Raw genomic sequence first — 24557 nt, forward strand, 5'->3', positions numbered from 1 at the left:
TTTCTTTCTTTCTTTCTTTCTTTCTTTCTTTCTTTCTTTCTTTCTTTCTTTCTTTCTTTCCTTCCTTTTTTCTTCCTTTTTTTTTTTTTGTAATGGGAGCAGGACATAGGGAGGAAGAGAGGAGATTACTAATAGGTTTGCCAAAAACAAAAAACAAGGAAAGTCACTGAAACATTAAAAAAAAGCACAGATGAGAGCATAAAGAAATAAATAAGTAAAACAGTTTTGATGTTACATGTTGAATTTATTACATATGTGTTAGACATGTATATCTACATTTAACCTATATAGATATACATATCTAATATGTACATATAATCTATGTAGATATGCATATCTGATATATGTATTTGTATATTAATAGATTGTAGATATATATTATGTTTAAAGGAGAAGCAAGATATAGATAAAAGAGATTCATAGTTTCATGTACAATCCTCGTTTTCTTATTTTATTTGGTATTTGCTAATTTCAGAAAAAAAATGAAATAATATTGATGTGATGAGGTCCTGGATTAGGGTAGTAGGAATAGGAAGCAGGGGCAAGACATTTTTGAAGGAAAAAAAAAAAACAATATGTTTATAAGTTTATGATTTCAAAAATATTTGTTGGGCACCTAACTCAAATGTATTGTTCTAAGGGCCTATGAGGGAGACAAAGATGAAGGAGACATAATCCCTATCCTGAAGGAATTTATAGTAAAATATGTACAATAATTAAAAAATGTAAAACAGAAACTAGGGCACTTGGATATCTTGAACAAGGACAGGACTTCAATAGAAGAACAAATTTTACATGCAAAAAAGGCAAAACCTGAGAAACTGTTAAAATTAGTTCCTCCACTGACACTTTCTCATGCTACTGAACCATGAGATTTAAAAGAAATTTGAAGCCAAACCAGCCCTAAGTTACTCCTCCATGAACAATAGGGCTGACCTCCCAGTCTACTCCCTTAGTTCCTAGGCCATATGGTCAAAGGCTTTCTACTCACTTTCCTTGGCTATGGTCCACCAACCGTGAGACTTAATTTATCCTTTGCTCTCCATTTTATTTTTCTTTATATCTCAAAAGAATTATAATCCTGTTGATATCCATTCTTCCATATGGGTAAATTCACCTTGTCTTTTCCTAGGCTAATCTTGTTCACTTAAGAAGTCTTTTTAGATATGCTACTAAAACCATAATTCAATGAAAGCTCACCAGGAATATCCCTGGACTTTATCTTTGGCCTAGGGCCCACTCCCAATTCCCTATCCATACTTATAATAAACACTGCAGATTTTCTTGAGTTAAAATACAGATGTTAGCATATTAATAGCCCTGCCTCTGGTGCTGAGTGTTTCCTTCCCTGGAGAACATGAAACTTCGCAGTTAATTGAGCTTTGAGATGGGTAGAGGAAGCCTTGGTTCTATTTCTGGCTTTGCCAAATGACTCAATGAATTCAGGGAAATGAGTGAAGGTAATAAAGTTCTGAGGCCAACGTAATGAGTGTGAGATTCGAATTTCATAATTTTAGTCATTGCTCAGGTTTTCAAGATTGAATATCAACTAGAAAGAAGTTATTTTGTGAAAAACAGATTTGGACCAAATATCATTTTCAGCATCCACAACTACCTTTCTGAAGGTGGTTGTGTGAATAAAGTACAAACCTACTTCTGAGTGCCTGCTCTTTCCTCCTCCTCTCCTTTCCTTGATTTCCCTCGATATTTAGCTATCATGTCCATCCATGATCAATCACTGAGAGTTTCTGTGACCAGTGGCAACTCACCAGTTACCTTGGTTTGTAAAGGTAGGGGAGGGACGCAAGGACTGTTTCCACAACCTCTACCATGTTGGTGGTGGAGAGAGAAAACAGGAATAATGCCACTTTATGTTTCTATGTGCTTTAGGACTTTTCAGAGCCTCTTCATATTTATTATTTGATACTCACAAGAATGCTGTGAGGTAGAAAATGTAGTGGTTATAGAAGGGAGGATTGGGAATAGGGGAGGTTACTTGCTCAACATCACATAGCTAATGAATGACGTGATTTTGGTTAGACTCCCCAAACCCTCTGAAACTGGTTCAGGGCTATTTCCATTCACTCAAAAACATAGGCTTGTCATCTTCCAGTTAGAAAATCCCAGTCTTTACCAGGGAAACATTCAGTCTAGGAGGATTCTCTGGATAAGGAGAAGCCTACTTTCCAGAGGAATTCTGTTGATATATTGAAGATGGAGATCATACCAAATTCCTGATCACCTACGTAGTGGTATATACTAACTGGAGAGAGCTCTAGAGGTCATCTTTAATTAAGTTCAATTCAATTTGATTCAATTCAGTTTGTGGAGTAGTGAGTAAGATGCTGAACTTGAGTCAGAAAGACTTGTCTTAGACACTTACAAGCTGGGTGACCCTGGAAAAATCACTTAACTTCTCTGGTCCTCAGTTTTCTTAACTGTAAAATGAGAGATTTGGACCCAGTGCTCACTAAGATTTATTTCAGCTCTAAATATACGATTTTGTGAATTTCATTTAATAAACATCTTGAGATCAATATGTACTTATTGCTTTGTTTTTTTCTCTTATATTCTTAGATGCCAAGAAAACAAGGATAACAATCATAAAAAGCGTAAAAAATAAATACCAATTAATTACCCTTCCAGTTGAGCTGAGAAGAAGATATAATCAAGGTTTTACAGGAAGCACTGTTTAAATAGCAGTCTATAATCGACCTAAAAGATAGACTCATTGAAATAGGGTTAGAAAAGCTTTGGACTGAGAGTCACAAGGCCTTGGTTCTAGACCTGGCCTCACTGACTAGCTATGTGATTTAGGCTCAGTACATCTACTCCTTTAGGCTCAGTTTCCTCACTTGTATGTAGCAGTGGTAGGGTAGGGCAGGGTGGGTGAACAATGTGGTTCATTTAAGAGCAAATATAAAGCCCTTCATGATCTCTCTGTACCCCCATTCCCTAACATACTTTTCCAGTCTTCTTACACCTTATACTCCACCATATACTCTTTTCGATCTAGTGACACAGTCTCCTTGAGGGTACCAACTGTCTTTTGCCTCTTTTTGTATCCCCAGTGTTTAGCATAGTGCCTGGAACACAGTAGACACTTAGTAAATATTCATTGACTGACTGAAAACCCTCCTTGTTGTACCTCACATGAGACACTCTATCTCCTGACTGGGCATTTTCACTGACTGTCTCCCATGCCTAGAATCCCCTTTCTCTTCTTCTCTGCCTCCTGACTTCCTTGAAGTCACAGCTAAAAATCCTATACCAGTTGACTAACTGACTATTAACCCACATTTTATTACTAAATCATTGCCTAGATTGCTTTCCTGGGATAAATTTTTCTCTCTGTTCTGGGAAGTTGTTACAAAACCTCTCTCTCTCTCTCTCTCTCTCTCTCTCTCTCTCTCTCTTTCTCTCTCTCTCTCTCACCCCCCTCTTCCTCTCTTCCTCCCTCTCTCTGCCTCTCTCTGTCTCTTTTTCTCCTCTACCCTTCAATTTCCTTCTCTCAATTGTATTCCCAATAAGTGTACCCAGACCACCAAAATAGACACTGCTTATAAAGAAAAAGTAAATGTTTAAAATAAATAAAGGGAAACACTTTCCCTCTGCTGAGGGAAAATTTTTCAGGCTCCCATGAGCTTAAGTGGCCACCCCAGCTTTTTATGGCCTCTCCTTCTCTAGTTGTAGGCTCACTTTCAGTCCTTGGCTGGGTTATTGCTTTTTTTCTTTCAGAAAGAACAGGTATGCTTACCCTAAGATTAAGAGTAGCTTTCCCAGTTTTGCTTTAGGCAAGGCCTGGAGTCAGGAAGACCTGAGTTCAAATATGACCTTAAATATGTGACCCTGGGCAAGTCACTTAATCTCTGTTTGCCTCAGTTTCCTCATCGATAAAATAGGGATAATAATAGGATACCTCCCAGGGTTTTTGCAATGATTGAATGTGAAAAAAATTATAAATTGCTTAGCACAGTACCTGGCATACAGTAAGTGTTATATAAATGTTAGCTATCATTATTATTATTAATACCAGAAAATTTGTGCCCTTTGCAGTTAGCTTTTCCTTTCAGCAATTCTTCCTGGTATTGGGCTAAGATTCAAGTGTGAGAGATCTAACTCTAACTTACAGTGACTATCCAACAAATATCCTAAGTCTTCTTCTCTGCAGACTAGGTCATAACCAGAGAATGGCTATTTGCCCAATAATCACCAAACAGGTCCAAACTGTAACTAAGGTTTCCTACTTGTTTAAACTCTAAGTCTCTTCTGTAGGTCTATGCAAATGAATAGGTAGGGAAAGAGATAGCCAGGCAATCTATGTTCATAAATAGTCATTATTTCTTCTGGCTGCTTAATTGCTTTTCTGGCTTTTTCATATGCAGGTGAATACTCCAAGTCCTTAGATGAGTCAACTGCATCGATTACAAGGTGCACATTAATCCATTCCTATCTGAAAGGGGGTCACTTTGCAAAGTACATATGTAGTCTGAACAGGACTCGCCAATTTCCTGGGAAATGAGAAGATTGGTCTAGGTGATCTTTTAGGACTCTGTCCAGCTCTGAAATTCTACATGGGCAAGACTAAATTTTGTTTTTGGGTTCTATTCTTTTTCTCCTCATTTGAAACCTCATGTATATAGACTGGACTGTATATTAGAGCTGGAAAGAATCTGACATCATCTAAATGCTCTCCTTCATTTTATAGAGGAAGAAAAATAACAGACCACAGATATGAAGTAGGTGCCTATGGTCACAGAGGTAATAAAGGTTAGAGACAGGATTTAAATCCAGATCTTCCCATTCTAAGTTACATGCTCAGTTACTCTATGCTGCCTCTTGACCTTAGTTACAGTTATAGTTTGGAGGTGATCTTGGGTTCTGGAAGATTGTCAGTAGAATGCAAAGCTTAAATTTTGTTCAGTTGTTTTTTCAATTGTGTCTGATTCTTTGTGACCCCACTTGGGGTTTTCTTGGCAAAAATACTGGAGTGGTTTTCTATTTTCTGCTCTAGCTCATTTTACAAATGTGGAAACTAAGGTGAACATGGTTGAATGTCTTGCTTAGGGTCACACAGCTAGGAAGTATCTGCAACACGATTTGAACTCACAAAGATGAGTCTTTCTGACTCCAGGTCTTACACTCTATCCACAGTGCTACCTGAGGTCCTGCCAAATTGGAAAGGTTTTGAGTAAATAGCCTGGTGACTGATTATATATCTCTCATCCATGGACCAGACAAATTTATCACCTGTTTGGATTTAGGGTGATGAATTTTTACCTTACAAAAATTCCTGAAGACCATCTAGCAAAGTGGAGAGTTTGTGATCTGTCTTAGTGAAAAGAATACCCACAAACAAGAAATCATGGATTCTTGACCTTGATAAATGAGAGGATGAAACGATCACTCCAGTCTTTTTCAGTTCTAAGTCTAGGACCTTATGAACTTAAGCCAATTAGGCAGCTAAATTAAAAACGGAACCTCTTGTACTATTCCAGGGGTCAATAGTAAACTAAAAGCAGTGGACTTAAAAGTATCACAGGAAGGAAACAAGCATTTATAAGTACCTATTATGTGCCAGACATTGTGCAAAGTTCTTTACAAATATCTCATCTGATCCACACAAACAATCCTGAGAGGTAGGTACTATTATTATCCCCATTTTACAGTTGAAAAAGTTAGTCACAAAGCTAGTAAATGTCTGAGGTCAAATTTGAACTGAGGTCTTCCTGACTTTAGGAACAGAACTCTAGCCACCTAGCTACCTCTGTTAGTGAGCTGAATTGATTACTTCCTTTATGATGAGGTAATGCTTATTTCTAAGATGAGTTCTTGAAATAGTGTTACTTTGGTGGATGTGGAGGGAGGAAGGGCAGAGAGTACTCAGGGTGTGCTCCCTTAATCAGTAAATTTTAGAAGAAAGAACAGATGTTATGAATCTTGGTCCCTGCTTTTATCTGTAGTTACGGTCTCAGCCAAGGGGATAGCTTAGGAGTGATGTGACAATCATTTCCCACAGTGGATAGAGCACTGGGCCTAGAGTAAGGAAGACTTGATTTCAAATCCAGCCTCAGACACTTACTAGCTGTGTGACCTTGGGTAAGACCCTGTTTGCCTCAGTTTCCTCATCTATAAAATGAGCAAGAGAAGGAAATGACAAACCATTTCAGTATCTTTGCCAAGAAAATCTCAAATGGGGTCACAAAGAATCAGACACAACAGAAAAGGGCTAAACAACAACCAAAATAGAAAATGGATCTAATCTCAGGACATGTCTGAATTTAGACTAAAGGGAGAGCAGGAAGGTCCAGATGAGCCTCAAGTATGAATTGGAGGACCTTCATTCTAGACCTGTATACCAACATTTGGTCAGGACAACTTAAATCCTACTTTCCAGGAGAGGCCTTTCCTGCTGGGTCTTCTCCCCTCTCACCTCCAGTGTCTTCCCTCTGAGTTTTACTATTTTTTTCCCCATTTAAAAGGGGGAAAAAAAAAAAAAAAAACGTACAAACCTATCACCCTGAATTCAAACTTGTGATGAGCTAATGAGCTAGTTAAACATTTACAGTATATATCTTATATGTACAGAATTGTTTAGAATGTGTAGAATTGCATGTTATTTATCCCTTTAAAATGTGATCTTCTTAAGAGGAGGCAATGTGTTTTTGTCATCTTTATTTTATCTGCAGAGCTTGCCATGGGACAGCTAGGTGGTGCAGTGGATAGAGCAGTTGACTTAGAGTTAGGAAGACCTGAATTCAAATCAGCCTTAGACACTTACTAGCTGTTTGACCCTGGGCAAGTTACTTAATCCTATTTGCCTCAATTTCCTCATCTGTAAAATTAGCTGGAGAGGAAAATCCAATATCTTTAGAAAACCCCATATGGGGTCAGGAGGAGGTGGATGCCTCTGAACAAAAGCAGTAGAGCTTGGCACATAGCAAATCCTTAATAAATGCTTATTAATTGACTGATTGTTGATTGATTCCTGTGGTGCAAGTTATCTGGAATCTAGACTTTTTTCAGCACTGGGCCGCTGGAGAATAGGCCTATTTACTTGCTGAAAGTCCTGCATTTAATCAGCAGGGACTGGATCAAAGCCATTAACTCTTTTCACAGGGATCAGCAAACATTCTCCAGGTAGTAACTTTGATTAATCCTTGTCAAGCTACACTGTCTTTAAATCATAAATATGGAGGAGAGAGGCTCCGAGGCTTACTAAAAATCCTCTCCACTACCCAGTGACCAGAAAATGGGCCAATCAGGGGCCTGGATGCTCTCCCCATTTGCTCCTTAGATAGTAGAGGCTGAGTCAAACAGGGGATCTCATATTCACCATTAGGTCTTCCTGGGGGGAAATGCAATCAAGTTTTAAGCTCCCTGTTCTCTATTTGTCTTGGTAAAAGTCTTCCTACTCAGCTCAAAGCCTCAGGAACCTTTGGATTCATCAGATGTTTTTCTCCCTTTCTTTACGTATTTGACATTTCAAAATCACTATGAGATAAGTCCTGATGGGAAACGAGTTTTTCTTCTTTTATGCTCCTCTTGTGCAAAGGTTGCATTTGGTCCCTGGACACAGGGCGCATTTCTGGAGCCCTAGACTAGCCTGTTAAGATTTGGACAGCCTTTTCCACAGATAGTGTTCGGTTTGAGTCCTGGCCTCAGTGTGTTGATGACCTTCCTCAGATGGAACACAGTTTCTTCACCAAGGCTGAGCTCCTGCTATGCCCACGAAGTCTATGAAAGGCAGACCATACTTCTATGGCACTCCCTGCTGAACTCTTCAAGGCTTGAATGGGGCCCTCAGGTCAAGTGTGGACAATGGTCTTCTTGTGGAAAATGAAATGACTATGTAAGTCTCGCTTAGCTAAAGTCCTTTTGTCTTAGAAAACAGCATTTGTTAGGGGAAAGTCATTTGGTCCTCAGTAGCCGGGACCTCTCTTTGAGTAGAATCTACAACACTCTACAAGTTGGTGCTGGGTCCATACCCCAAAGAGATCAAAGAAAGAAGAAAGAGATCCATCTATACAAAATATTGTACCTATTTTAGTTACAAAGAATTGTAAACTAAAGGAGTATCCATTGATTAAGGAAGGGCCAAACAAATTATGGTATGTGAATATAAAGGAACAGTGTTTTATGATAGAAATGACAAAAGGAATGGTTCAGAGAAACCTGGGAAAACTTGTATAAAGTGATGTAGAGTGAAGTGAGCAGAACTGGGACAATAATTTATACTATAAGAACAACATGGAAAAACCAAAATAACTTTGAAAGACTTGAGAACTCTAACACAATGACAGACTATGATTTCAGAGAACTGATGATATGGAATATTACTCACTTCCTGATGAAGAGGTGAAGGACTAATATGCAGAATATGAAATACAATTTTAGGCATGGCTAATGTGGGAATTTGTTTTGTTTGACTCAGTATATTTGTTACAAAAGTTTTTTCTGGATGTATGAAGGAGAGAAAATAAATATTTGTTATTTGAAAAAGGATAACATTTAATTTAAAAAGGAAGGAATTCTGGTTATCTAATTAATCAATTAATTGGTCATCAAGCATTGATTTAGTGCTATGTGCCAGGCACAGTGCTAGGCTCTAGGGATACAAATACAAAGAATATAACAATTTTTACTCTCAAGGAGCTGCCATTCAAACTGCAGAGAGGAGTATATATATATATGTACATATATATATATATATACATACACCCTTGTTGTTTAGTTGTCACGTCCAACTCTTTGTAAGATTATCTTGGCAAAGTTATTGGAATGGTTTGCTATTTCCTTCTCCAGCTCATTTTACAGATGAGGAAACTGAGGCAGACAGGGTTAAGTGATTTGCCCATCACTCTATCTACTGTACTACTTCACTGCCTGTAAATATACATAGATAGCTCCAAAGAAGGAAGCAGGATGCTGATGAATGGTATAGGATCATTAAAACTTTCATGAAAATTCAGTTACTTTTCAGAAAAGAAGGGAGAGTCAACTCATTTTTTCTCTCTCAGTCTGTTGCTTGATATAAGATGCATATATTCTCTGAGATAAGCATAGTGTCTGGGCCTTTGATTTTATCTATGTAGGGTATTCTTGGTAAGGAAAGTCCCTCTACCAATGCAGGTTGGCACCTTCGCTGCAATTTATGTCTTAGAGTTGCTAAGATTGCTGAGACATTAAATGACTGGCCAGGGAGGGTCACACAGCCTATGTATCTAAGGTAGAACTTGAACCCTGGCTGCAATGGTAGCTTTTCATTTACTAGGCCACAATGCTTCTCAGAGGAAAGCTTATTATTGTGTACAAAAAATCAAATATTATTATTACAGTTTAAGAAAGGTGAAATATGTAATGTTGAGCAAAAATGCAACTGCAAAAATTGTTAACTCACCTTTCACAGTTGGGTCCAGCGTATTTTTCTTTACAAATGCACCGTACCACCCCACTTTTCCTATAGCAGGACACTGCAAAGCTAGAATTTGAGAAGAGAAAATCAGAAAAAAAATATAAATGGAAAGACATCTTTAATTTTTTGTTATCTCCATTGCAAATTACTGCCAGAAAATCTTGCTATCAAATTTTCACTTTTTTTTTATCACCGACTATACTTGATCATGTCCTTTTTTGACCAAAAAAATTAGTTTATTCTTATGTTATTAATTATAATCAACTGTTATGGGAGCTTTAAGAATTGTACAACCCTTTACATATAGTATGCCCTAACCTATTAGGAACAAAACCCTTTGCCTATATTAAGCCCTGATTCATTAGGAGCTTGAATCAACCACTGAACATTTATTAAATACTGACGTGTCATGCCCCATGCAGACACTGACAATACAAAGACAAAATGAAACAATCCTTGTCCTCAAGAAAAGGACTTTAAAAAGAAAACCCTTGGCAGCAAGTTTCTCTGATAAATGTCTCTGATAATGCTTTCTCTGATTAAGATATATAAAGAGTTGATTCAGATATTTAAGAATGGTAGTTGGTCCCCGATAGATAAATGGTCAAAGAATATGAACAGACAGTTCTGAATGCAAGAAATCTAAAATATCAGCAACCATATACAAATGTTCAAAATCATTAATTATTAGAGAAATGTGAATTTAGACAACTCTGAGGTTCTATCTCATATATATTATATTGATCCAACAGATGATAAAAGAGGAAAATGCAATTGTTGTAGAGACAGTAGGAAGAAAGGCTCTCTGGTACACTCTTGGTGGAGCTGTGTATTGGTCCAGCCATTCTAGAAAGTAGTTTGGAACTAAGCCCCCAAAGTCACTAAACTGTGACTAGTCTTTGACCCAGTTGTACCACTCTCAGTCCTATATCCCAAATAGAACAAAGAAGGTAAGAAAAAAAAATCCATATGCAAATATATTTTGTACAAAAGAAAATTTTAAAGAACGTTTTGTACAAAAATAGCAGCTATTTCTGTTGTAGTAGAGAATTGGAAACAAAGAGGGTATATATCAATTGGGGAGTGACTGAATAAATTATAACATATGAATATAATGCAATATTATTGTATTATAAGAAAGCATGAAAATGATAGTTTCACAGAAACCTAGAAAGTCTTAACTGAACTGATGGAGAGAGATGTGAACTGAACCAGGAGAACAATTTCTATAGTAACAACAATAGAGTAAAGGAAAACAACTTAGAAAAACAAAATCAATTTGATGACCAATGATATAGATACACACATACATATATATTTGGATCTAGCAAATTTATGGATTTGTTTCGTTCAACCACGATTGTTTGTTCCAAGGGTTGTGTTTATACACACACAAATACACACATATATGTTTATATGTATGCATAAATATGTATATACACACACATATATACATATATAATTATTATTTGAGGGAGGTTTTGAGGGAAAAGAGGGTTAGTGATAGCATTGTGAAAAAAGAAAAGAAATGAAAAAAGTTCTTTAAAACATTTAAAAAATGCACAGAAGGCAACAGATGGAAGTTAAGAGGGAAACACAGACAAGCACAATTTTGAAAGTAACATGTTGAATTTATAAATTTTTTTACAAAAGTAATCTGTATGTTGCATAGATTCACGGTTTCATATATAATCCCTATATGGAAGTGTTCTCTTTTTTTGTGTTCTCTTTTGTTCTTTTATCAATCTGCCCCCACAATCATCTCATCTTCCCTGTGAATTTTGCAAATAGATAAAAAGTAGCTTTTTCTTGGATGAGTAGTTTGAATCAGTCTCAGCTGTGATTCTATTATTATTATTACTTGTGGTAGTAAAGCCAAATGGGTGACCATAATTTAGGGAATGGCTTAATATACTGTGAATATAATGGAATATTCTTATGTAATACGAAAAGATACGTAGGATGATTCAGAGAAACTTGAAAAGATTTGTATGAAATGATTCAGAGTGAAGTGAGCAAACTTTTAAAAACAAAGTAAAAGTGACTTCAATAATGTAAAAGAAGAGAATGTTGAAAGAATTCTGACTAATTTAAAGCCTTAGATACAGAGCTCTATGTGGAGGTGGTAGGTTACAGGTGGTAGATTATCCATGCCAAATGATGCATACATTATAAATTATGGCCAATGTGTTAGTTTATTTTGTTTAACTCTTCTTTATTATGAAGTAGGGCTCTGCACAGGGGCAGGATTAGTTACTTGGAAATGACAGCAATGTAAAAAAAAATGGATAAAAAGTACATTTTAAAAAAGAAATGGTACTCATCATTTCTAGCCCTCAATAGAAATCAGGGGAGTAATTTAACCAGGTAAGATTAATATGGATAATTTCTTAGTTCTTTACAATTCTTCATTACTTTGCTTGAAGAATTGTGAATTGTCAGATAATTTTAAGATCATAGGATGTTAGTGTAATAACACTGCACTGACTTTGAGAATTGACTTGGCATCAGGGGATGTGTAATGCAGAGGGACAAGCACTTCATTCTCAGTCTTGACAGTGATTTGGGGCTATTGAAACCTTTGAGCCTGAAGTTGAAGTGGAGGTTAAAATTGAGTCATACCTAGAAGTTCTTAAAGAGATACACATAGTCTATGAGAGACAGATTGGGGTGGGGGTAGGGAAGGTGGTAGCAATAATTTAACAACAGCAATCCTCAGCCCCTTCCTAGAATATTCTGAGTTGATCACCAGAACAAATTGATGAGACAAGAGCAACAAGAAAAATGAGAAAGAAAAAGTAGAGCTGAGCTTTGGAAGAGAACAGAGAGATCTTTTGGAGATCATGGAGGGCTACTGGTCCCTTCAGGTATCATTGACTGAAGCATTGGGTTGCATCTATTTTTCAAGGACAGAGAGAAGTTCTAAGAAAAGGTCTTTTCTTTCCCTAACTTCTCCTCCTGACATCTGTCCATTAACAATCTGCTTGATTCTTTATCCAAATATTTCCAGTTGTCTAGATCATAAAGTGGCCGGGGACAGACATAACTTTTAATTAGGGCTGAAAGCCAAACCTCTGTCTAAATATTAAGAATTTTGTAACTGGGGGCTTAGGGCTATTATGATTATGCTACTAATTTTTTGCTTAATATAAACTCCATTAAGAAGTAGAGGAGGAGACTGTGGACTGGAAGGGCCATTATATTGTCCATAGGTTAAAAATGAGCTAATTGTTATTCACAGGGTTACTGATTAAATCTTTAGAGAAAAAGGGGGTAGGAGAGAAAGAGTGGTCATCTGGCTCATTGTACCTTCCTTAAGTGACACCCATAATCATCTTTGACTGCCCACAACCACTGGTATTACATTAGTATTATAAATTTAGAGATGGAAGAGACCACAGACCTCATCACATCTAATCCTCTCATTTTACAGATGATGTTACATAGGTGTATTCAAATCTAAGCACAAAAATGCATTCTAAACCCAAAGGTAACTTTTCCCATTGTGTACTGTTCTGGATTGTCTGTATTATTACCTACCTTCCACTAGCATAGATAATTGAGGGTGTTCTAGATATTAAATTTCTCAAGGCAAATGAGCATATACAGTTTAAGTCGTATGGATTCTATATAGTATCTAGTATACCATCATGTACTCTGTGGGCACATTAAATATTAATTGTTGATTATGAAAGTCAGCATTTCATAGATATCAAGTCTCTTTACTACTCTATTTTATAGTTAAGGGTGAAAAGGCAGGGCATGGTTGAGTTGCTCAGTCCTATATAACCAAGTACTAGAACAATAGAATTCCCAGGCTGTGAGATTCCAGTCTTTATACCTCCTCTCTTCAGTATTATTAATTCCTAATTCCCTTCAGGCAAAAAAAAAAATCATTTAAAAGTGAGATGGAAAGTATTAGAAATGTTTGGGTAAGAAGAGAACACATAACTGTCTTCTGATTATTAGGGCAGGGAAAATTGAGTGTTACATTTCTACATCTGTAAGATTTGGCCTCTACACATGAATCCATCTACACAAAAAGAGCAAAGGTGAATGTTTTAAAGACTTTTAAATTAGTTTTGGCTCTGATGCTGTACAAGCAATGAAATCTGGCCATAGTGCTCTTATGTTTCTGCACTTACCAGCACCTCTCAGCTAATGTTATTTAGAAGAAAGCAAATGGCCTTGTTTGCCTTGTTTGGAGATGTTTATAAAACCACTCAGGAAACAATATGTGATTCTCTGGGAAAGGCAATGCAGATAATTTATCTTCTGTAGCAGTTTGTGAAAAAACATTCCAACCAAATTACCCTTCTTTGGCCTTTTTTTTTTTAACTCCCTTTATTTTGTTGGTTTGGATTATTGAGCTAAAAGAAACACTTAGTTTAGCATACAGAACATGGAAAAATCAAAAGCCTCTTGAATAATTCCTCTTGGAAGACAATAAAACTGCTTACTCCTTAGGTTCAGAGCACTGAAACATTGGCTAGGGTCTAGAGGAGTATGCCTTAAGTTGATCCTTTCTCTTCTTCCTGCTCCTGAAATTCAATGTTCCTAACAGATGATGTTTCCCTTTATTGGAACTATTGCCACAGATCCCAGTGACTGGGAAGGAAGGGTGGAATGTCTGGCCAGTGCCCAAGTAAACACATAAATTCTATGCAGACAATCCTCAGGAATGACTGTGTAGCCAATGGGTGCAGTCACTTGAAGGCTGATATAACACTGCTCACTTCGTGTAGTAGTCAGCACTAACTATTCATATTAAATTTTAGGGTAAGTTGGTTTTTGTTGGCTAAGGAAATAAAAACCCTAGGATCATTTCTCAACCTACTCTCAGTCTCATGCTGCTTTAGAGTCAACTGGAGCTTCATGCTCTTGGAAGCTCCTTGGGGACTTTACAAGAGAAATAGACTTTCTTTTTTTATTCTGGTTTTTAAAAATCTTTCAACTATTATATTCTTTGCTTTCAGAATGGTCATTTGTGCTGGGAACCCAAATTCTGAGTATATGTGCTCAAGTACTTGATACCTCGATGCTTGAATAGGGTCACAGTATTATAAAATCAGAGTGTTAAGAGTTGGAAGGACAATGGGCATCCTCTAGTGACTAGTGGACTACAGTTTAGTCTGCCCTACTCTCTCCCGCTCATCTACTCCCCCAAAGTTTACAGATCCAGAAATGGGGGCCCAAGGAGGTTTAATGATTTGTTCGAGGTCATATAGTGAATTTGTAATGGATAGCAACTGAGACTGGACTTGTGACTTCATTGGTACAGAGAACTCCCAGATCAGAAAACTGCCTCCTACAACTGCAGGTTGGTACCTTCTCTTCAACTTAAAGTCTCAAATAGTTGCTTAAAACACTGAGACATTAAGTAACATGCCAAACATCACACAGTCAACATATATTGGAGATGAGAATTGAACTCAGGTCTTCAATGGCTCTGAGGCCAACTTTCCACTATGCCACTACTGGTGACACCAATTTAAAAAACAAACAGTCAAAACCCTCAAAACCTGGGTTCCTGAACTTTCAGTTTAGGCTTCTTTTCAGCATGCCACAATAATTTTCTGAGTGAACTGTAGTTTCTGAGCCTCTTGGGATGTGAATATAGAAGGAAAATGAAAGAAGTAGAAAAAAAAGAGACTCCTGATTTAATCAGTATCTGAAGTTAGTTCTCTAAATAGCTCAGGATACAGTGCTAATAAAGTCAAAAGGTCACAGGTTAGATCCTAATATGATTGTATGTATTATTGACAGTGGGACCAGATGAGAGAATGTGGATAGATCGGTGCAAATAATAACCTTCAGTACTTCAGGATATCTGTGGTCTCATCCAAATGGGTGCTCCCTTCCATTTTGTTGTCATTGAATTGTTTCAATCGTGTCTGACTCTTCATGATTCCATTTAGAGTTTATTTTTGCAAAGATATGGGAATGGTTTGCCATTTTTTTCCTCCAGCTTCATCTATAAAACGGACTTGATGACTTCTAAGGTCTCTTTCAGCTTTATTCCCATGATCCAGCTGTTATCCCTTCCTCTTGCTACATGAATCATCTATCTTTTCTCTGATCATTCTCTTTCCTCCTCCAGTAAGTCATTATCTTTCCTGCAAATACAGTCTTCTTCCAAACTATCTTGTCTTTGTTTAGGTTGCCACCATTCTGACATGCACTCAGGTTTGCAAGCTCTGCATTATCCTCAGCTCCCCATTCTCCCTCCCCTTATCTATCCAATCACTTGCCAAGTATTGGGGATTCTACCTCCACAGCACCTCTTACATCTGCTGCTTTCTCTTCACTTATACCATCCAATCTATCATGAGCCTATACAATTACTTATGTCTGGGAATTGATATCTACCTAGGCAAATTCTCCTGGTGTCTTGGCTATTTCCTGGTCACAATCCATACACATAAAGAAAAAAAGAAATAGGTGCTTGGCACCAGTGGAATTTGTGGAATAATTAGTATGTGACTATTTCTAGACACTCGCAGCTTTAGTGGCTTGAAAGTGTTAACATAGCTTTCAGAGGAGCCTTAGCTTACTTTGAGCCCAAGGCACTGGGAATCCTGTCCTGAAATTGAGAATAACTTTTGTTATAGCAATTTAAAAATAATGATGTAGGAGAAGAGTATTGATGCACGGGGAATGAGATTGTGTGCACCTCATCTCCCAACAAATTAGTGTTGGATAATTCAGACAGGAAATTTTTGTCATTCACATAAGGGAAAATGCAATCACAGAATAATATAATTAGAAGATACCCCCAAAAGCTATCATTTTAATTCATCTTCTTCCTCCCCCCCCCAGAGAATTTGCCTAACAGCTCAAGGTCTGAAATATCATTTTAAAAAATGTAGATGTTGCAATAAGATCCCTTATATAATGAAATAGTAAGTGAAACCTGGAATCATTAGAATGTTGGATAGAACACATTTAACCCCAACAACTGTAGTATGGCAGGAAAGCTGTACTCAGGTAATAATAAAAATACTATCTTGCATTTAAATAGCTATTTAAGTTTTGCAAGGCAATTTACCTATATTATCTCATTTAATATTCACAACAACTGTGTGAAATCAATGCTATTGTTACTTCTGTTCACAGAGCTATTAAGTGCCTGAGGTGGGATTTGAACCTGAGTCTTCCTGATTGCAAGCCCAGTGCTCTAATCTCCATGTCATACTCCCTCTCCAGAAAGTAAACAAGTGATTCATCTGACACGGCTGAGGGCGATGCTGGATAATCAGTCAGTGAGAAAACACAGAAGAAGCAGCAAGAGACTCAAAAGTGAGGAGGCATAGTTTGTGTGAAAATAAAGAAATGGTGAGAATGAGAACTTTCATTCTTGTCATCTATTTCCCCACATATCAATATCACTAGATATGATAAATACAATGTTGACTTTAAGGAACTGGTGCTTTCTGAAAGACTGATAGGAGCTGTTCAAATATCTTCTTCTTTTGGAGTGTGTTGGAAGCATCAGTGAAAATGATGGAATGATCAGAAGCAGTCAGATTAAATGAAATTCTGGTTTTTAATTAAGAGGAAAAGAACAGAAGGGGAAAACATTCTGATTTTCTTCCTTTGGATATGGGAACAAGTCATTTTTGGCTGTGGTAAAAAAAATCACCTCTCTATAATAATGCATCAAAGGAATGGAGAGAATGAGTGGGAAGAGAAGCACAAACATATAAGGGGACAACATTTGTATTAAACTTACTTGGCCATATGGGGCAAGGGGCAAGGGCATGGCTGGCAGGATCTAGGAGCTCCTCTGATGACATCCCCAATGTAGCCATCTGGACACTTTTCACAGTGCTCTCCGGTGGTGTTCCGTTGACAGTTCTATTTAAAAAAGAAAAAGGAAAAAAAAAAGAGAGAGAGAGACCAGCATAAAAGAAAAGTCCTACTAGCCTATATCACGGAACCAAAGAATAGTGTCTAGTAGAATGGTTGCCAGACCTGGGTCTGCCAAGATGTTGCTAGATTAGATAGCGAGTGTTATTAATGGGTAATACAGTAAGAAGAAAGGAAATCATTTTGGACAATTAAAGTTTGGAGAAAGGGCATGTTAATAGTATGATATATGAGACCAAGGCAATGCTACAAAGACTGGGCACTTGAGACTTGAGAGTCTCTAATACAAGTTTAAAAATGAAACTTCAAGTGTCTATTAAATACAATTTGCTGAATTTTTTATGCTTAAGTATATAATAAAGCCTGGTGGTGGTGCATGCTTATAATTCTTGATACTGGGGAGGCTGAGGCTGGTGGATCATTGGAGCTTAGGAATTCTGAATTGCAGAAGGCTGTGTCTGTGCTTACTCTGGCATCAATTTGGTGGGCCCATAGGAATTGGAGGTGGGAGGGAGGAACCAGGTTGCCTAAGGGGGAATGAGCTGGTCTAGGAAAGAAATGAAGCAGTCTTAAACTCCCATGCTGATCAACAGTGGGATTGGGGCTTTAAGCAGGTACTGTTCTTCCAGCTTTAGTCTTGATTGTCAGATAGATAGATAGGTAGGTAGGTAGAGGAAAATGGTGCAGTAAATAGAATTCTGGGCTGGAGTCAGGAAGACCTGAGTTCAAATCTGGCCTTAGACACTAGCTGTGTGACCCTAGGCAAGTCATTTAACCTGTGTTTGCCTCAGTTTCCTTAATTGTAAAATGGGGATAATAATAGCACCTACCTCCCAGTGTTGTGAGGTTCAAATGAGATCATAATTGTAAAGTACTTAGCACAGTGTCTGACACCTTATAAATGTTAGGTATATTAAGTTTAACATGTTACTTTCAAAGGTGCTTTGATTTCTCCAATACAAGTATGATTTGGAGGCAGGAAGGCATTACAAAGAGATCAGTACTTAAAATTCAGAATGGTGACAAGATTGAATTCTAGCTCTGCTTATTCCAAAATGATCAGCCTACTTGCCTGACATAAAAACGGCTTCAAAAGAAAACTGCCCATATCACAATGGAATGTAAAAATAGAAAAAAAAAATCTGGATTAGGAGTTAGAAGACCTTGGTTCAAATTCTAGCTCAGCCACTAAATACCTGATACGTGACTTTGGGCAAGCTATTCAATTTTGCTGGTGCAAAGCCAACATATTGGAGTTCAGGGGTGTGGAACCTGGGGCCTCAAGGCCACATGTGGCCTTCTAGGTCTTTGGGTGTGGCTTTTTGACTGAGTCTATGTTTTACAGGACAAATCCTTTTATTAAGGGAATTAATTCTGTGAAGTTTGGATTCAATCAAAGGGCTGCACTTGAGGACCTAAAGGGCCACATGTGGCCTCGAGGCCCCTGGTTTCCTACTCCTGCAGTAGATGAATGTTAATTTTCTCCATGACTTATGACCTAATCCTATGATTCTATAAACATGGATAGGTCAGAGGATCAACAAATTCTCCAAAAGAAGGAATTAGAAATTAAAGAATAGGGAAAGTAGGAAAAGAGGCACATTACTAGTTTGTTATATTGTTTCTTCTTTCTGAATGCAAAAAAAAAAAAGCTTTTAAAACAGGGAGATAGCTAAATATGGCCTCCCTTGCCCATGTGGACTGCGAGTATGTTGGGCAGTCCGTATTAAGTACCTTTACATGTCATGCACTGTATTAGGTATTGGGAGAGGCACAAGGGTAATGAATATACAGAGCTCATCCTTGAAAAGCTGTCAGTCTAGCTGGAATATTATAATGTGCACAGGTAGATATGCTATAAATGAGAACATGATAAATGTGTAGGAAAAGTACAAAGTGATTTAAGTCCAGGGTGAGGAGAAGAGTAAAAAGGCAGTGAGGTGGTACAATGGACAGAGTACTGGCCTTGGAGTCAGGAGGATCTGAGTTCAAATCTGCATTTAGACATTCCCTAGCTGCATGACCCTGGTTGCTTAACCCCAATTGCTTATAAATATAAATAAATAAAATTTTAAAAAGAAGAGAAAAGAGGTACATTTGCATATTAGCTATTTATGAAATGCTACAAATAGAAATGATTCTAGGTTTTTGGAAGTATCCTCTGTATTACATGACAATGGAGTTGACAGACCAGTATTTGTAGGGGAAGATTTTAATCTTCATTTATCACAAAGACAGTGTAAAGGCTGGGTTTGAACTGACTGTGAGTGCAGGCATGTACAATGAGGAATCCAGCTGTCAGGATTAATATTCAATCAGAAAGGTAGACTTCCATTTCTCTCAGTAACATCTAAGTATAAGAGATGTCCCAGGCTGTGTTAATTTGCTTTTTTTCTCTAATACATCTGGGTTTAAAATAAAGATTGATACAACAATTAAATAAGGAAAATACACCTCTGGAAAGAGGTTAGTCATTACTATAGGTACACAGCAGATATTTAATTATTTCATGAATGTTTTACATAAGGACAACTTCTAACCAGCCCTTGGTGAGGGTTATGTTATCAGAGCAGGTTCAAGAATGAACATGGGTCCCTGTCAATTAGACATAATTCAAGGAACTTAATCTTTTTTCTTTTTTTTTGAAAACTAGAGGGGAAGACCCAGAACAATTTATAAAAGGATGACAACAATGCAAAGAAAAACAGTTTTGAAAGACTTGAAAACTTTGATTAATGAGATGACCAAGGATGCCTCAGAGGACCTGTAATGAAGCATGTTACTGAAGTCTTGACAGAGTGGTGATAGACTCAAGTTGCAGAGATATGTGTATACACACACACACACACACACACACACACACACACACACACACACACATATATATATGAATATGTTGAAATACATATTTCAACATAGTCACTGTGTGGATTTGTTTTGCTTCACTATGCCTATTTGTTATAGTTCACTTTTCTGTTTCTCTTGGTTTTTATTTGAGGAGGTTTTTATTTGAGCACTAATAATGCAAAAAAAGATGACTATTGTAAAGGTAATTTTTTTTCATTACTATCAATTACCATCAATGTATTTTTTTAAATGTATAAATGAGGACAGAAAGAATTTTGTAAGGAAGTATAGACAAATAGGTCAATTTTAAAAGTAATCTGTAGAATTCATTGTATAGACTTTTTTTAAAGCGAGAATTAAAGTTTCGTATCAAATGTCTTTCTTTGGGTCCTGCTGTGTATATGGAAATGCTCTTTTTTGGTGCTTAAGTTTGGAATAAAAAAAATTAAAAAGAAAAAAAGAAAAGAAATTTGGAGAAGAATGAATTCCCATGTTGCTATCCCCCTTTTCCTTTAATGAAATAGAAACAACATTCCTTCAGTATCCTGAGTAAATAAGAAATAGAGATATACCCAAAGGTCAAAACTGGTGACTATCTTTTATCCCAGACTTGACTTTCTTACCACCCAATCGTTTCTCAACCTCTTATAATCTAGCTTTCAACACTACCACTCAATTGAAATGTATCTTAAATGCTAAATTCAGTGACTTTTTTCTTGGACCTTATCTTCCTTGACCTCTCTGTAGCTTTTGAGACTGTTGACTGATACCACCTCATGCTTTCTTGATTAACAATACTCTGTACTTCATGACACCAATTTATACTTATTTATTTTTGGACATTTGATGTCTCCCTGGTAGAATTTAAGCTCCTTGAGGGCTTTTGTTCACTCTGGATGCCTAGCCCAGTATCTTGTGGTTGGTATTGAAAAAAAAATTTTTTTTGGTATTACAATATTGTTGAATGTTGCCTGAATTATTTTGCTTCCATGAAGCTGAGCTACAGGCAAGACTACAAGGCTATTTGTAAAAGTGTCCTGAATTTGTCTCCATTGTTTTTGGAGAGATGAAGCCCATCTGCGTAAGAGAAAATGGACCAGTTGTGAGCTATAAGGTCATTCTTCATGCTTGAAGTGCCTATGAAGTTGCAAAACTGAGCCAATACCCCGTTACGGCCCCTTGATTGATGGATGGTTGTGGATTGCTTAGTTGTCCTGGCAGCCATATGGAACAATTACCCTCAAAGGGAGAATAACCAAATCTCTTCCAACCCTTCTAATTTTCACAAAGTACAAATACTTCTCTCATCTGTTGCATTTCTTTAAGATACCCATTATAAAATTTCCTGAGAGGCATCTATACCTTTTAGGAGATGATAGGCATTTGCTCTGCAATGAGTCTTTCCGGCCTAGGTCCTCAACTATCTTGTTGCTTAAACATGAAAAATGCCAGAGCACTTATAGAAACAACATTTAGTAAAAATTTGTTTCACTTAAATGGGGGTCTTTGGAAGGTGATTAAAAGAAACACATAGGGAGAGGTAGTGTTGCATAGTGGATAGAGAGCTGTCTTCAGAGTCAGGAAGACCTAGGTTCACGTTTTAAATACTGGTTGATGGACTCTGGACAAATCACTTAACTACAAGTATCTTATGTAGTTCTCATAGTGGGAATGTTTTCCCTCCTTGTCTCTGCCTTCTGTCTTCCTTCAAGTCTTAGCTTGAAGTCTATCTTCTGCAAGAGGCCTTTCCTGGTTCTCCTCAAAGGCTAGTGCCTTCCTTTGAGATTGCCTAAAGTTCACTCTGCATACACACACACACACACACACACACACACACACACACACGTGTATATATGTGTATGTATATGTGTATATGTGTGTGTATATGTGTATATATATATGTATATGTAGAGAGAGAGAAAGAGAGAGAATTGTTTAGTCATTTTTCACATGTCATGTCTGACTCTTCATGTCCCCATTTGGGGTTTTCTTGGCAGAGATCCTGTAGTGGTTTGTCATTTCCTTCTTCAGCTCATTTTACAGATGAAGAAACTGAGGTAAACAGGGTTAAATGACTTGCCCAGAGTCACACAGCTAGGAAGCATCTGAGGAAGATGAGTCTTCCTGACTTCAGCCTAGGCGCTTTATCCAATGTGCCACCTACCTGCCCTGTACATTGTCATTTACCTCCCCTATTAAAATATAAAAAAATACCTCCCCTTGAGGGCAAGCACTGTGTCTTGTAAACCCAAGACTTAGCAGAGTGCTTGACCACATAGTAAGGGCTTAGTAAATGCTTATTAATTTGACTCTGAGACGGGAAGTTTCAGAACAATTGCTGATCTGCATTGATAGAAGGAATTTCCTTTCATACACTTGTGTATAGAGATAGAGAAAAGGGTGGGGCAGAGGGGAGGTCTTGACTCATGGAGGCATTTAAATATAAATCATCTTTATATGGGAAATGAATGAACCCATTCATCTGATGTAAATCATTGATTCAGCAATAAGTACCAGTTTACATCCATTCTTGATTTGAGAGCTAAGCTTTGGTTTGTTGGCAAACTACTATGACCATAGTTAAGAAAGCAAAAACCAGTGTCATTATATCAGTTCTTCATTGTCCCCAGCACCAGGTCACCAAATGCACTGGATCTGTAGTTTTACATCACAGTTGGTTTTATCACATTGTAGTGGAAAAGTCACCCAAGCTTATTGCCAGGAAGTGCAATGAACTGATTATACATGTTCTATACCAGTTTATTTGATTGGCATTATAGGAGGGTAACAGTGAACCCCACTGTTTCATATGTCCTTAAAGTCCCTTTATCATGAAATGCTGATGTAAATACTGTTTTATTATTTTACCTCGAGTTGAATTAAGCCTCTTTTCTTTCATTTGCAGTAGATTGAACAACTGTTCAATTTTAATGAAAGGATTACGCAAGCTGATCTATCTACCAATTTTACAATTTCACATAAAATGGGAAAGAGAAGCAATTTCTTCTTGTTCTCAGATCCCAAATGAATGTGCTGATTTATTGATTGCGTATGCTTAGTCTGGCAGAGATTTCATGTAGGTCGATTTCTGCCGCACAAATGATGTTGAAGAGTTGGGAAATCATAAAATAAATGCTAGTGTCTGAAGAAATTAGAGATAAAGCATTTTTGGTTTTAGTGAATAGTGTTTTAATTATATTTTGAGACTAATAAAAAATTCATTAGAATGTAATGTAACAGAAGACTTACCTTCCCTAAAGTGAAAGAAACACACTGGGGTTGGGTGGGGAGGTACTTCTGTGACTCACTTGAATATTTTGAGTCATTTTGAAAGTCTTTCTGAGAAGCTGGTGCTGATGCTGATGCTGATGCTCTGGTTTCTGAAGCTTTATGCTTACTTTTCATATAGCATCCACTTTGGAAGGCAGATATTTCTTTATGTTTCTCTAACACATTTGCAGCCAAAGGGACTTAGAACTGGTACAGAGATGCATGAGGAATTCAAGGAAGTGTCCCCTCCTTATTATGACACACAAAATCACATTTGTAAAGTTGCTTTTTGAAAGCAGTCCCATTTAACCAAAAAATGCTTTTAGACCAATTTTAAATTTCTCATTCTATATAGAATATTAGAATTGAAAATCCATCCAATGCAACTCATATCTGAAGCAAAAATCTATTTTATAACATTCCCTAGAGGTAATCCAGTTATGACTTCAGGCCCTCCAGTGATATGGCTTCTTCAACCAACCCATTTCAACTTTTGTATAGCCCAAATTTTTTGACAGTTTTTCTTCATATGAAACTAAATTAGACTTCTCTGGTGCTTTCATCCATTACTCCTAAGTTTGTCTTATGTATCAGTCAAAATAAATCTAATCCTTCTTGGAAAAATAGAAAAAGTTTTTCACCAGAAGCTCATTATTTCATTTATTCACAGGTATAGATTTTATGTCTTTAACATTCTTCTAGTCATCTATCTCCTAACCTTGTCAGAAAGAGAAATGGAGAGAGGGAGGGAAAGAGGGAGAGAGAGACAGAGAGAGAGAGAATAATAATGTTGGTATTGCCATGACTTGTTTTTGATGAACCCAAGTTGGCTCTTGGCAATCACTGCTTCCCTTTCTAAGTACTCACAAATGAACTCTTTGATATGTTTAAAAATCAAATTATAGTTTGAAGAACTTATTTCTTCCCTTTTGGAAAAACTGAGACATCAAACCATCTCTTTTCTCGTGACTCCTCTCTTATTTTCTATGATTTTTCAAATATCTTTCCCTCACTCACCCCAAACATTGCTGATAATTCATCAGTAATTACAACTCCAAGTTCTTTTAGCATCCTAAAATGTAGTTCCTCTTCTGTGCCTGGTGACTTTAACTCATGGGAGACCCATCAAATACTCTTTGACCTTCTCCTAATTTAT

General features: G+C 37.1%; 1 protein-coding gene across 3 annotated transcripts in view; it reads right to left on the reverse strand.

The window, feature by feature from the left end:
* LAMA4 (laminin subunit alpha 4) overlaps positions 1 to 24557 on the reverse strand; it is a 188198-nt gene that overhangs the window by 103536 nt on the left and 60105 nt on the right. For all 3 annotated transcript variants that reach the window (XM_027848621.1, XM_027848619.1, XM_027848620.1), the window contains 2 exons: positions 17148 to 17272; positions 9401 to 9481 (listed from right to left, as the gene is read on the reverse strand). In XM_027848621.1, the coding sequence (XP_027704422.1) occupies positions 9401 to 9481; positions 17148 to 17272 (206 nt within the window). The remainder of the gene's footprint in view (positions 1 to 9400; positions 9482 to 17147; positions 17273 to 24557) is intronic.

This window comes from Vombatus ursinus, unplaced genomic scaffold, assembly GCF_900497805.2.
Source record: "Vombatus ursinus unplaced genomic scaffold, bare-nosed wombat genome assembly UNPS02006779.1, whole genome shotgun sequence".
Taxonomy (NCBI): Eukaryota; Metazoa; Chordata; class Mammalia; order Diprotodontia; family Vombatidae; genus Vombatus; species Vombatus ursinus.